The sequence below is a fragment of the Aotus nancymaae genome, unplaced genomic scaffold (assembly GCF_030222135.1).
Source record: "Aotus nancymaae isolate 86718 unplaced genomic scaffold, 86718_ANA_hifiasm-v0.15.2.pri h1tg000067l, whole genome shotgun sequence".
In the NCBI taxonomy this organism is placed as follows: Eukaryota; Metazoa; Chordata; class Mammalia; order Primates; family Aotidae; genus Aotus; species Aotus nancymaae.
In genome coordinates, this window is record NW_026988482.1 from 21,735,505 (window position 1) to 21,750,427 (window position 14,923).

At 41.7% G+C, this 14,923-nt stretch overlaps 1 protein-coding gene across 2 annotated transcripts in view; it reads left to right on the forward strand.

Annotated features, from left to right (window-relative positions):
* The window catches only part of SETD2 (SET domain containing 2, histone lysine methyltransferase), a 154,499-nt gene that overhangs the window by 136,128 nt on the left and 3,448 nt on the right, over window positions 1-14,923 (forward strand). For both annotated transcript variants that reach the window (XR_010338977.1, XM_064367008.1), the window contains one exon: window positions 14,662-14,742. Coding sequence is in view for 1 of the 2 variants with exons in the window: in XM_064367008.1 (XP_064223078.1) it covers window positions 14,662-14,742 (81 nt within the window). In the remaining variant the exon portion in view is untranslated. The remainder of the gene's footprint in view (window positions 1-14,661; window positions 14,743-14,923) is intronic.

Consider the following 14,923-nt stretch of genomic DNA (forward strand, 5'->3'; position numbering starts at 1 on the left):
GTTTCTGTTACCCTCTTTTTAAAGTTCACTGATCTTATCTTCTGCTGTACCGAATTAGCTAAGCTCATCCATGATGCCACCTATGCTTCTCAAGAATCTGTCCCTTTGGCCTAATAGTTTTTTATTTATTTATTTATTTTTTATTATTTTTTTTGAAACGGAGTTTCGCTCTTGCTACCCAGGCTGGAGTGCAATGGCGCGATCTCGGCTCACCGCAACCTCCGCCTCCTGGGTTCAGGCAATTCTCCTGCCTCAGCCTCTTGAATAGCTGGGATTACAGGCACATGCCACCATGCCCAGCTAATTTTTTGTATTTGTAGTAGAGACGGGGTTTCACCATGTTGACCAAGATGGTCTCGATCTCTTGACCTTGTGATCCACCCGCCTCGGCCTCCCAAAGTGCTGGGATTACAGGCGCGAGCCACCGCGCCCGGCCTGGCCTAATAGTTTTAATTTCTTCACTGTGTTCATGTTCATCCATTGGTTCATTTGTAATTTCAGTTGTATTTTTCTGCTCTTAAATTTTAACTTGCTTATTTTTTAATAGTTTTAATCTCTTTTTTATTTTGTTATTTAGTTTTTATTTCGTAATCATAAACTTAACTCTGTAATCCAGCTAGGCATGGACGGGAACAAGGAAAACATGGAACCCAAAGAGAACTGCAGCGAGAGCACAAAGTTTCTAGGATGCTGTGAGCAAATGAGGTGGAGGGGTACTCTCCTGAGCTACAGAAGGAATAGTCTGGTGGTTAAGATTAACACAAGTCAAACGTATTAGAGTTGTCCACAGTCAGCAATGATGATCTTCTTGCTGGTCTTGCCATTCCTGGACCCAAAGTGCTCCACGGCCTCCACAATATTCATGCCTTCTTTCACCTAGCCAAAGACCACATGCTTGCCATCCAACCACACAATCTTGGCAGTGCAGATGAAAAACTGGGAACCGTTTGTGTTGGATCCAGCCATGGATAAGATGCCAGAACCTGTATGCTTTAGGATGAAATTCATCATCAAATTTCTCCCCATAGATGGACTTGCCACCAGTGCCATTATGGCGTGTGAAGTCATCACCCTGACATACAAACCCTGAAATAATTCTGTGAAAGCAGGAACACTTATAACCAAATCCTTTCTCTCCAGTGCTCAGAGCATGAAAGTTTTCTGCTGTCTTTGGAAACAAGTGTGCAAACAGCTTGAAGGAGACACAACCCAAGAGCTCGTTGTTAGTGGCGATATTAAAGAACACGGTGGGGTTGACCATGGCTGATAGTACAAGGCTCCTGGGGTGATGTCATCTGCAAAGCTAATTTCTTTTTTATTTTTAACACTTCTGATAAATACCTTTCACTTCATTTTATTTTTTATTTTTATTTTTTTTGAGACAGGGTCTCACTCTGTTGTCCAGACTGGAGTTTGGTGATGCGATCCTGGCTCATTGCAACCTCCACTTCCCAGGATTAGGCGATTCTCCTGCCTCAGCCTCCTGAGTAGCTGGGATTACAGGTGCCTGCCACCATACCCAACTAATTTTTGTATTTTTACAGATTTTGCCATGTTGGCCAGGCTGGTCTTAAACTCTTGACCTCAAGTTTGACTATCTGAGCCTCCCAAAATGCTGGGATTACAGGTGTGAGCCACCATACCCTGCCATTTTTAGTTGATTTAAATGTCTGCTTTTAGTAGTCAAGTCCCAGTATAAAATGCTATTTTTAGGAATATGTATATGTATTTTCCTTTTTTTGTTTTCTTTTGAGATGGAGTTTTGCTCTGTCGCCAGGCTGGAGTCTGGTAGCATGATCTCGGCTCACTGCAACCTCTGCCTCCTGGGTTCAGGTGATTCTCCTGCCTTAGCCTCCTGAGTAGCTGGGACTATAGGCACCCACCACCACACCCAGCTAATTTTTGTACTTTTAGTAGAGACGGGGTTTCACCATGTTGGCCAGGTTGGTCTCGATCTCTTGACCTCGTGATTCGCCTGCCTCAGCCTCCCAAAGTGCTAGGATTACAGGCGTGAGCCACCACGCCCAGCCCATAGGAATATGTTTAACTGAAAAACTACATTTAAGTTTAGGTAGTTATTGTTGACAGAAGGTAAGCAAACTAAGGTTGCATGATAAAGCCCCCATCACGTATCTCATACTTAAGCAAATAACCCCAAATTATAGTTTGTAGCTTAATTGTAGCTTTTCTCAAAGTAGATTTTGAGATTTGAGTAAATACAAAATATTGTAGCCTCCCAAAGTGCTGGGATTACAGGCGTGAGGCACCATGCCCGGCCGCTTTTCTCAAAATAGATTTTATATCCTGTATTACCTAAGAAATCTTTGATAATCTTTCTGTCAGGTTAAAAACACAACAGGACAGTGATTATAGTTTTAAGTATTAGGGGGGTTAGAGTCCCAGGTATTCCATATGCTGACCACTATACTCATATTTGTGTGTTTTATTTTTTATTTTTGTTTGTTTTTTGTTTTATATTTGTATGTTTTAATAAGTTTCTGGTCCAAAGGCTTACATTTTTATAGAAGCTACAGTTTTAGTTCCATGACCAGATAAAGACAGGGCAAGATTGAAGGGTGGCCAGATGCAGTGGCTCATGCCTGTAACCCTAGCACTTTGGGAAGCCTCAGCGGGTGGATCCCTCAAGCCCAGGAGTTTGAGACTAGACTGGGCAACATGGCAAAACCCCATTTCTACCAAAAAAAATGCAAAAAAGTTAGCCAGGCATGGTGGTGCACATGTATAGTCCAAGCTGCTTGGGGGGCTGAGGTGGGAGGATCACCTAAGCCCCAGAGGTCAAGGCTGCAGTGAGCCAAGATCATGCCATTGCACTCCAGCCTCGGTGACAGAGTGAGACCCTGTCTCCAAAAAATAAAAATAAAAGGTTGCTGGGGGGCAATAGCTCAGGGTTAGGACCATTTCTTGGTGGCACTGAGATGGTTGAGCTGGTCTACAACAAATCTATGTGAGGGCAACTTGAAAATGTTGACCGTCTTCATGGCCTCAAAGGCCTCTGCCCTGTGCACTGAAGTGTGGACATACTCTTGCCTTGTGGTCAGGTAGGGCATGCTCAGCTAGCAGTGGTTCTCCAGATGATCCATGGTCCCAATCCACTGCTACCAGGAATGCTACTGTGGTTGGGGAGGGCAGTCAGGAGCATGATGCCACGTGTGCTTCTCAAGAGTCTGTCCCTTTGGCCTAATAGTTTTAATTTGTTCACTGTGTTCATGTTTTCTTTCATAAACTAGAACATTTATAATTGCTTTTTAATAGTTGCCTGCCATTTTCAGTTGAATACTGGACATTGTGACTGTTAATGTTGTTAAGTTTCAGAATTTTGTTACTTTTTATTAAAGAATGTTGAGCTGGCTGGGCACAGTGGCTCACATCTGTAATCTCAGCACTTTGGGAGGCCAAGGCGGGCAGATCACCTGAGCGGGAGTTCAAGACCAGCCTGACCAGCATGGAGAAACCCTGTCTCTACTAAAATTACAAAATTAGCCAGTTGTGGTGGTGCATGTCTGTAATCCCAGCTACTCGAGAAGCGAAGGCAGGAGAATCACTTGTACCCAGGATGTGGAGGTTGCAGTGAGCTGAGTTTGAGCCATTGCTCTCCAGCCTGGGCAATAAGAGCGAAACTCTGTCAAAAAAAAAAAAAAAAAAAGTTGAGCTTTGTTCTGATAGCCAGTCAAGTTACTTGTGGATCACCTTGATTTTTTAGAGACTATTCTTAACCTTTGTTGGGTTGAGTCCAGAGTGATTTTTTTCTCTAGGGTAACTCCTAAGGCATCGCCTGTCTGGGGTCTCCACTGATTGCCACAGGTTATCTTGGACATCTCTTCACTTCAGCTGGTGGAAGCTCACATGTCTCCCAGCCTTCTGTGAGCTCTGGGAATTGTTGGCTTTTAGTTTATCTCAGATACTCTAAATTCCAGTCCCTGTCTCCTTAGCTCACTGAGAACTCCATGCTGTGCTTGGGGTTTCCTCTCTGCCCCAGAGTCTGGTAAATTTCTCCAGGCAGAAAAGCCAAGGTAATTATAGGGCTTACCTCATTTTGTCTCTTTTCTCAGGATCATAGTTTAGTGCTGCTTAATGTCCAGTGTGTGAAAACTGGCTTTTTCATGTATTTTGTCTAGTTTTCCAGTTTTTAACACTGAGAGGGCTAATTCATTTAACAGTTAATCTGTCATGACCAGAAGCACAAGTTTGGACAAACTTTAAAAAACAACAGCAGCAGCAGTTTTATTAAGGTATAATATACCCAGCATAAAATGTAGTTGCTTTAGATTTACAATTTAATAGCTTTTAGTAAATTTACCAAATTATGCAGCCATTACCATTATCTGGTTTTAGAACATTTTCATCCTCCCAATAAGACCTCTCATACTCATTTCCAGTTACTCCCCAGCCCAGCCACTAATTCGTTTTCTTTCTTGATAGATTTGCCTCTTGTGGGCATTTTATATAAATGAAATAATACAATATATGGCCTTTTGTGATGGGGTTCCTTTATTGAGTAATGTGTTCAAGGTTTGTCCTTGTTACAGTATGTACCAGGATTTCATTCCTTTTTATGACTGAATAATATTCTCTTGTATAGATATATTACATTTTGTTAATCCATTCACCAGTTGGTGGACATTTCGGTTGTTTTCATTCTTTAACTGTTACGAATATTGCTACATGAACATTTTTGTGCAAGTCTCTGTACATATATTTTCGTTTCTCTTGGATAAATACCTAGGAGTGGAATTACTGAGTCCTCAGATAAATTTATGTTTAACTTTTTAAGAAACTGTCAAACTGTTTTCCAAAGTAGCTGCACCATTTGACATTTCTATGAGCAGTGTATGAAGGAGGGTTCTGTGGGAGAGTTTTTATAGAGACAGGTACCTAAGGAAAAAACTCCTTAAGTGTCATTTGCTTCTTATATTTCTAAGAAAATCCAAACCAAAGTCATCTATTCTGTTGTTAACCCTTTGGTTCAGGTATAGTAGATGAAACAAACAAGCTTTGATCTTCCAGCGTACCTAGCCCTGAAGCACAAGTCAAAGGTTTTTTGGTTTTGTTTCTTGTTTTTTTGTTTTGTGTTTTTTCATATGCATATGTTTTGTTTTGGTTTGTCTGCTTATTTATGTATTTATTTATTTATTGAGACAGAGTCTCTGTTGCCCAGGCTGGAGTGCAGTGTCATGATCACAGCTCACTGCAGCCTGGATCTCCCAGGCTCAGGCAATTTCTCACCTCAGCCTCCCAGGTAGCCTGGATCTCCCACCAACATCCCCAGCTAATTCTTGTATTTTTTGTAGAGATAGAGTCTCACCATATTGCTCAGGGTGGTTTCCAACTCCTGGGCTCAAATGATCCTCTCATCTCGGCCTCACAAAGTGCTGGAATTATAGGCATGCACCACGGTACCCAGCCCTGTCTCAAAAAAAAAAAAAAGTTTTGAGACATTAGTTTTTGGATCCCTTTCCAGACCATAGTCTCTATCAGCAGGAGCTAGTCGAACTTGGAGACCTAAGGACTTATTTGTACCTAACCTTCCTAACCATTTTACAATTGCATTCATCTCAGTAGACAGGGAAAGAATGCCTGTGGGGTCTTTATTCCCTCTGCCTTGTTTGTTCATCTTCAGGGCTTTCATTTAGATTTTAATCTTTTTGTAAGTACAGGCTATACCATTGTAAGTTTTCATTAATTCACAGACTTTTTGTGAGATATTAGGGCTAGAAAGAAATGAAACTGAGTCCTGGTCTTTAAGAATTTTAGTCTAAGGAAATAGTCAGATCTGTAAAGCAAGAATACAGTGGGATAATTGCTGTAGCAGAAGTATGTGTGAAATGCTTTGGAAACACACAGATATGTGGTTTGAGATGTATAGGAGCACAGTTTTACCTATAGGTAACCAGGACTGAGTAGGTAGATAAGGTGATTTTTGTAAAGGCATAAGACAGAACAAGCCAGTATATATAGGAGACTGTGCAAATAATTTGGTTTGGTGAGAGTTTGGATGCATATAGGGAAGTTAACAAGACAAAAATGTGGAAAAGTAGGTTAGATTTAAATTTTCTGAAGTCTTAGTGCCTTACTAATGTGGTTAATGTAATGTCATATAATAGATACTTGGTAATCAATAAATGGTTTTAATGTAAGGGAGTCAGACAATCAAATGTGTGTCCTTCTAGTGAAATGGGCTCATTAGTAAAAGTGAGATCAGTAATGGTGAAATCAAATTGGAGAGTATTAATAGTTTAGGCAAAGTTAGGGAACTAAGACTGGAGATGTTGGGGAGTCTTGCAAAAACTGAGAAGCAGGATTGAGGGCTTAGCAAACAAGTGAGTAAGGGAGTCATGGATGGCCTGCCACTCTCATTCTTAGCTTGGGTGGATAAGATCCCATCATTCAGTCTAGGGAATGAAAGAAAGAGCAAGAGGAGGTGTGAAGATAAGTTCATTGTGGAATTTGAACTCCCTGGAGGATTCAGAATAGCAGTGGCTGCTAGGCAGTCAAATCTGGGTTTGATTCATCAGTAAATTGGTGCTTGCTGGAGACAGAAAGAGCCGTATGGTAGGGAAGGTGTATAATAGGCAGCAAATTCTTCGAAGAGTGTTGTCTGGTTGTAAAAGCTTTTGATAATGAAACTAAACATTCTGAGACTGTTCCTTTTCTCTTTTCCATCCATTGTTGTTCCCTTCATTGTCTTGTACTCTCTATCCATCAAGAATTATAAAGCTGTGGTGTGAAGTGTAAAGTCAAATCTTCCCTTTGAGCACCTCTGACCTGAATCATTACTGACTACTTGAACAATTGAGAGACAGCAGTTTATTTACTGCTGCTCCCTGGCTTTTAATTAACAGTCATAAGGTATAATAGATCTCCTCTAACTATGTTGTGTTAAAATAGTAGTTTTAGAGTATTTGTTGCATTGAGGGAGTTGCAGACAGGTGGCATCAAGAGCTAATGTATTTTTCAAACAGGGTCTTGCTGTGTCACCCAGGCTGGAGTGCAGTGGCATGGTCTTGGCTCACTGCAATGTTTGCCTCCTGGGTTCAAGCAATTCTCATGCCTCAGCCTCCTAATTAGCTAGGATTACAGGTGTGCACCAGCAGGCCCAGCTAATTTTTTATATTTTTAATAGAGATGGGGTTTTGCTTTTTTGGCCAGGCTGGTCTCGAACTCCTGGCCTTAAGTGATCTGCTCATCTCAGCCTTCCAAAGTGCTGGGATTACAAGCCTGAGTCACTACATCCAGCCTATGTAAAATTTTTTTAATAAATAAATAATGTTGAAAATTTCCTGTCTTGAGAGAGGGACATAGACATCCAGATTCATGAAGCCTAAAGGATCCCAAGTAAAATCAACCAAAAGAAGAAGAATACTTTGGGACACATTATAGTTGTTGCTCTGTATCCATAGGGGATTGATTTTAAGACACCCCACCATAGATGCCAAAGTCTGAGGATGCTCAAATCCCTTATATAAAAGGGCGTAGTGTTTGTATATAATCTATGCACATTCTCCCATATGCTGTAAATCATCTCTGTGTTGTGTATAATACCTAATACAATATAAATGCTATGTAAATAGTAGTTATACTGTATTGGGGTTTTTTTGTATTGATTTTTATTTATTTTTTATTTTTATTATTTTTATATTTTCTATCTTTGGTTGACCTATGGATGCAGAACACCAGCTGTACTAAGTTTTTATTATTTTCAAGGATCTTAACCTTTTAAAAATTGACATATACAGGTTCATGTGCTGCAGAGCTTAGGTTGAATTGTGTGTATAGTATTTCTGATGGCTCAGCTTCTTCTGCTTCTGGATTCCTGCTGCCACAAACGATGTTCCTCACTGGATGATCTATGTTTTATATTCTAAACAGTATTTAATTAAATACAGGGAGAGAAAGGCACTAGCTGGGTATATCCTCCTCTCCCATTGTCAGGACTCATTTCTGAAACTCAAGCCATACGTTCTTGGTTCTGAGTCATATGGCTTTGTGATGTAGTCATGTCAATATTTATAATAAAGGATGATTCTGTTGCATTACACAGTCTGTGTATGGTTACCAGAACTGCCCAATAAGCTTAAGGTTATTGCCAACTAATCCAGAAGGGCTCGAGCCTCACCTTGGGTAATATAAAGGTACTCAGGGTTGCCTTGTCATAGTCAGAACAGATTCCCTAGGAATCCAAATGTGCCACAGATGAAGGCTCACAGCAGGGTCAGCATCTAAAGGCAGTAACTCTGGCTTTCTGCCAGGTTCTTTGCCTGCTCATTTCATTGTGTACTCTTATCTGTCCACTGCCTCACATAGATTTTCACCAGAATCTTAATTGACTGATAACTCTGTGTAAACCAATGTAGAGAAAAGGCAAATTGATTATTGCTTATTGCTGAGGATCGGGGAGCACTTTGCCCCCACCCTATTCTCTGGTGGTTTCCTTAAAAGTGCTTTTTTCCTTTTTGGAGATAGCATTTCACTCTCTTGTCCAGGCTGGAGTTCAGTAGCATGATCATGGCTCACTGCAGCTTCAACCTCCTAGGCTCAAGCAATTCTCCAACTTCAGTCTCCCAAGTAACTGGGACCACAGGCATGCGCTACCATGCCCAGCTAATTTTTAAAATTTTTGTATAGAGACAGAGTCTCACTCTGTCTCCCACGCTGGTCTCGAATTCCTGGGCTCAAGCGATCTTCCCATCTTGGCCTCCCAAAGTGCTGGGATTACAGGCATGAGTCACTGCACCCCACCTGCTAAATTTTTAAATGGAACTTTTTTGGAGTAGGGGGTTCTAAGATTGTTTATGTCAATAACAAGTGCTATCCTCAACTCTGACTCTGGTTACTTTGCCTGGCATTGGATTTGAGTAAATGTTAGCCAGTTTCTCAAATTATTTCCCATGCCATTTGCCAGCCACAGACCATGAAGAAAGGGATTCATGAATTTCAGTACTCTCATGTGTTATCTCATTTTGGTTCATGATTTCCATGATACAAGTCTGGGGACCCCTCATTTTATCATTCCTTTCTCGATCCCAATTTCTCGGCACTTAGGAGGACCAAGAGAGCTCCTAGACAGAGTTCAGTGGACTGTATTGTATTCTATGACTGTGTTTTTAAAGCCTACCCCCACCTGCCAACCTCACCAAGTCAGGGATTAAATTTTTTTTTTTTTGAGACATAGTTTCACTCTGTCGCCCAGGCTGGAGTATAGTAGCACGATCTTGGCTCACTGTAACCTCCACCTCCCAGGTTCAAGGGATCCTTCTGCCTCAGCCTCCCTATAGCCCCCCTATAGGCATGCGCCACTATGCAGGGCTAATTTTTGTATTTTTTTTTTTTTTTTTTTTTTGAGACGGAGTTTTGCTCTTGTTACCCAGGCTGGAGTGCAATGGCGCGATCTCGGCTCACCGCAACCTCCGCCTCCTGCGTTCAGGCAATTCTCCTTCCTCAGCCTCCCGAGTAGCTGGAATTACAGGCACGTGCCACCATGCCCAGCTAATTTTTTGTATTTTAAGTAGAGACGGGGTTTCACCATGTTGACCAGGATGGTCTCGATCTCTTGACCTCGTGATCCACCCGCCTCGGCCTACCAAAGTGCTGGAATTACAGGCATGAGCCACCACGCCCAGCCTAATTTTTGTATTTTTAGTAGAGATGGTGTTTTGTCATGTTGGCCAGACTGGTCTCGAACTCCTGACGGGGATCCACCCGCCTCAGCCTCCCAAAGTGCTGGGATTATAGGTGTGAGCCACTGCACTTGGTCTAAATTATAAATCTATCAAAAATGCTTTGGGTTCATTTAGCTTTGTGAATGTATCCCAAGTGAAACAGGACATTTCTATTTACGTATACCCTTATTGAGAGCTTGGCCTCTTCCATAGGACCCAGGTCTTTGAGATAGGTGTCAGACCTGACGGGGCCTTCTGTACTCATTTCTGTTGTTACTCACTTTTGAGAGCTACAAGAGAACAGCTGGGGATGTGTTGCAGTTTTCTTGACTTACTCAAATAATTCTTGATCCCTTGCTACCTGAGGTCTCATTGTGGAGCATACTCACACCCTCTACAACTGGAAAAAGTAAATCACAAAACCCCAAAGCAAAACATTTGAAAATAGACTTAACTGGCTGGGTGCGGTGGCTCACACCTGTAATCCCAACACTTTGGGAGGCCAAGGCGGGCAGATCATGAGGTCAGGAGTTCAAGACCAGCCTGGCCAAAATGGTGAAACCTTGTCTCTACTAAAAATACAAAAATTAGCTGGGCGTGGTGGCAGGCACCTGTAATCCCAGCTACTCTGGAGGCTGAGGCAGGAGAATGGTTTAAACACAGGATGCGGAGGTTGCAGTGAATCAAGACCCTGCCATTGCACTCCAATGTGGGCGGCAGAGTGAGACTCCATCTCAAAAAAAAAAAAAAGAAAAAGAAAATAACTTATTAGTATTATTTTTGCTTACTTTTTTTTTTTTTTTTTTTTTAATTTCTATGGGACAGAGCTACTTTACTTAATCCTTTGCCTTCCAAGGTATTCCCTGGCCTCTTGGCCCTCTTCTTCCTTCCTCACCAGTACTCCAGGATCCTCCTGTCTGGAAAATAGTTTTCTGCTCACCTACTTCATGCCAAGATGTTAATATCTGTCTCTGCAGAAAGTCTACTTTTAGAAAAGGCACCGAAAGTGGAGGTTAATACACCTACGTGTGGAAGAGATATTAAGGCAAGGACTGGAATTTCAAATGCCTACAGGAGTCAGGTGGATACTATAAAGTAGACTAGATGCAGGTGGCAATAGGGAGTGGTGGAGACTGTGGCAAACTGAAGAACACATGCCTCATTCAAAGGGAATAGTCACCACCCAGCTCTAGCTAACTGTTGCCATATCATATCAGAATTTGGGCCCAATGTGACCAGATCTTTTGATTTTTTAAGGGCAGCCAGAAATCTAGCGTCTTCTATGATGTCTTCTGATTTTCAAAGATTTGTGATTAAATACTTTCAACAAGCATTGTAAAGGGCCTATGAAATCTGCCCAGCAGTTCCATTTGGCCCACTTGGCCTCAGCTTTATATCAAGGCTCACCTGGTGAGGTGTGTGGTAACCTGGACAGGTAGTGCTTATAATATCAGCTTTTGCTCTTGACATTTGTAGAGCTGGAAAAGTCCTGCTTTGTTATAGATAAGATACTATGGCCCACAGCAGACAAATGGCTCACTCTCTTTTTTTTTTTTTTTTTATGAAGAAGAGGAGGAGGAAAAAAGAGAAAGAGAGAGAGAGAATGGGGAGGAGGAAGTAAGAGGGAGAGAGAATGGGAGTATTGCTTTCTTGCCCAGGCTAGAATGCAATTTAGTAATGGGTATTGAAAACCTCTTTTATACTGATAATTATACTTAATGATGTAGTCAGGAAGGAATAAGGGAAGAAGATAACAAACAAACAGCCAACCAATATTTCATTTAAACCTATGAAATGCTATGCGATTACTGAGGAGTGATTTACTTCCAATTATATAGTGAGAGTGAGCCGGAGAGAGATCCAAGATGGCTGATCACTAGCAGCTCGGGCACGTAGCTCCCAGTGAAAGCGCAGAGAACAAGAGGACGCCACACTTTCAGACGAATATTTGTAGCTCACGGACCAGGAGATTCCCAGCGGAGGAGCCCCACGGGTCGCCAGAGCGACTCTTGTGGCTGGCGCGGCGGTCTTGCTGGCGCCTTAAAGCGGCAGTTCTTGGTGCAGAGTCCAGAGATTCCCGGGCAGAAAGGCACCATCAATCTTAACACCGCTGTTTTGGCCGGCGCAGTGGATTGCTCAGATTTCGGCGCTGGGAATCAAAAAGTTGGACGTCCGCTCAGAGACCTAGTTAGAAAGTCGGTAATTACAAAGACGACAGATAGACAAATATATAATCAAGGGAAGAAACCAGCCTAAAAAGGCAGAGAATACTCAAAATCAGAATGCCTCTCCCTCTACAGGGGATCGCAATTCCTCATCAGTAACGGAACAAGGCTCAATGGAGAACGAGTGTGTTCCAATAACAGAAGCAGGTTTCAAAATGTGGGTGATGAGGAACTTGTTCTAACCCAATGCAAAGAAACTAAGAACCTTAAAAAAAGGTTTGACGAAATGCTAATGAGAATGGACAATTTAGAGAGGAATATAAGTGAATTGATGGAGCTGAAAAAAACACGAGAACTTCGCGAAGCATGCACAAGCTTAAACAGTCGAATTGATCAAGCAGAAGAAAGGATATCAGAAGTCGAGGACCAGCTCAGTGAAATGAAACGAGAAGACAAGATTGGAGAAAAAAGGATAAAAAGGAATGAGCAAAGTCTCCAGGAAATATGGGACTATGTGAAAAGACCTAATCTACGTTTGATAGGTGTACCTGAATGTGATGAAGAGAATGAATCCAAGTTGGAAAATACTCTTCAGGATGTCATTCAGGAAAACTTTCCCAACCTAGCAAGGCAAGGTAATATTCAACTCCAGGTAATACAGAGAACACCACAAAGATATTCTTCAAGAAGACCAACCCCAAGGCACATAATCGCCAGATTTATTAGGGTTGCAATGAAGGAGAAAATACTAAGAGCAGCCAGAGAGAAAGGTCAGGTTACCCATAAAGGGAAATCTATCAGACTTACAGCAGATCTCTCAGCAGAAACACTACAAGCCAGAAAAGAGTGGGGACCAATATTTAACATCCTTAAAGAAAAGAACTTTCAACCCAGAATTTCCTATCCAGCCAAACTAAGCTTTATGAGCGAAGGAAAAATTAAATCTTTTGCGAACAAACAAGTACTTAGAGAGTTCACCACCACCAGGCCTGCTTTACAAGAGCTTCTGAAAGAAGCACTATACATATAAAGGAACAACCAATATCAGCCTTTCCAAGAATATATCAAAAAGCAAAGAACATTAACACAATGAAAAATTTACATCAACTAATGGGCAAAACAGCCAGCTAGCATCAAATGCCAGTATTAAACTTATATATATTTTAATTGGATAAAAAGCCAAAACCCATCGGTATGCTGCATCCAGACCCATCTTACATGCAACAATACACAAAGATTCAAAGAGGAGGAGGAAGATTTACCAACCAGAGAGTAAAAATAAACAAATAAATAAAAAGCAGGAGATGCAATTCTCGCCTCTGATAAAGTAGACTTTAAAGCAACAAAGATCAAAAGAGGCAAAGAAGGACATTACATAATGGTAAAAGGATCAATGTAACAAGAAGAGCTAACGATTCTATAGATCAACGAGATAGAAAATTAACAAGGATATTCAGGACTTGAACTCAGACCCGGAACAAGTAAACTTAATAAACATTTATAGAACTCTCCACTTCAAATACACAAAACATACATTACCACCTCACACCTATTCCAAAAGTGACTACATAATTGGAAGTAAATCACTCCTCAGTAATCGCATACTTTTGTTTTCTTAAAAAACAAATTAGATCTTTATGTTCTTTTTACTCTACCCCTAATCTTCCCATACAGCTACATGAAGAAATTGGAAAAATGGAAAATACGTAAAGCTTTTATGAAACACAGCAGAGAAAGCTGATTTGTAACAGCCTAAAGCCAAGGAAGTGCCACCTTTTTCTGGAGCTAGTCCAGCTGCTTTAGCACCAGAGCCTTCATATTGTTTATGGAAATGGAGGAAACAGAACCAGGAGATGGGTGGGGAGTAGGAAAATTATTCTGCCCTGTGCCTCTAACAAAAAAGCCTGAAGTACCTATAATATCAACTCCAGCTTCTAGATCCATCATGAAGTAACTTATATTTGGAGGGGAATGCTCATAATTATTATTTTCCATGGAAAGCACATTTACTGGGAAGGGGCCTGATGGCTAGTGGTGGGCAAAGGTTAGGGAGATGGCCCGCATGACAGGTGTTCTGAAAGCCACAGCTTCCAACTCACCACCTCCTGGTGCAGTACCTGGTCAGAGGAAACTTGGCAACCTCCCTCTAGCAGTCATAGAAAGAAATGTTCCTGGGTTTGTCATTTTCTTATCAGCTGGGGACACAGAGTATCTTCTGTGTCATCGTCTACTTATCTGTTCACTGGCTTTGATGACCCTCATCACCTCCCCACTAATATCATGATGCTTCCTTACTCTTTCTGTTCCTAAACTGAAGATACCAACCTCCAAGGAGCCTCTCCTGCAGGCTGAGACTGTCTTCTACAGTCTAGCCAATTCTGCCTTTGGAGGAAAGGTGAGAGTATTCAAGAGTCTTCAGAACAGAGCATTTTGCCTCTGTCCTGGAATCCTAGAATGTCAGAAGTAGAAGAAATGGAGCTTGTTTTGTGCAGGCCTCACTTGATAGTTCAGGGAGCTGAACCCAGAACAGGGGCTTGAGTTACTCTGAAATACGTGGCTACAACAAAGTTGTAGCTTTGACTTAGAGTAGAGAATTGGAACTTAGCTTATGAGAAGGAGAGCCAAGCCATATAACAGGATTTGGAATATAATAGCCAAGTTGACTTCAGGCCATGTATCTGAGTCAGGGCCTCTAAATGGATTCTAATACCAAGAATCAGGTATCCCCATCAGGGGACAGAAAGGAGGGTTCTGGACAGTAGGGCATCACTAAACTGACTTCTCATGCAAGCACTCTGTGTTTTCTCTTCCATTTTTAGACCTCGAAAAAGCCCAAGACAGCAGAAGCAGACACCTCCAGCGAACTAGCAAAGAAAAGCAAAGAAGTATTCAGAAAAGAGGTAAGGTTTGGTGGATGTAAGCACTAAGCTCTCAGGCTTAAATCTGAACTCTTTCTTTTCTTGTCCTAGGGATGTAGAATATCTCCCTTGCCCCGTGATAGGAACACAAGGTGTTCCTTGTGTGTCTTGCGGAAGTGCTGCTTTTCCCACTGAGAACTCCTCAGCTGTCTTTTCTTGGCTT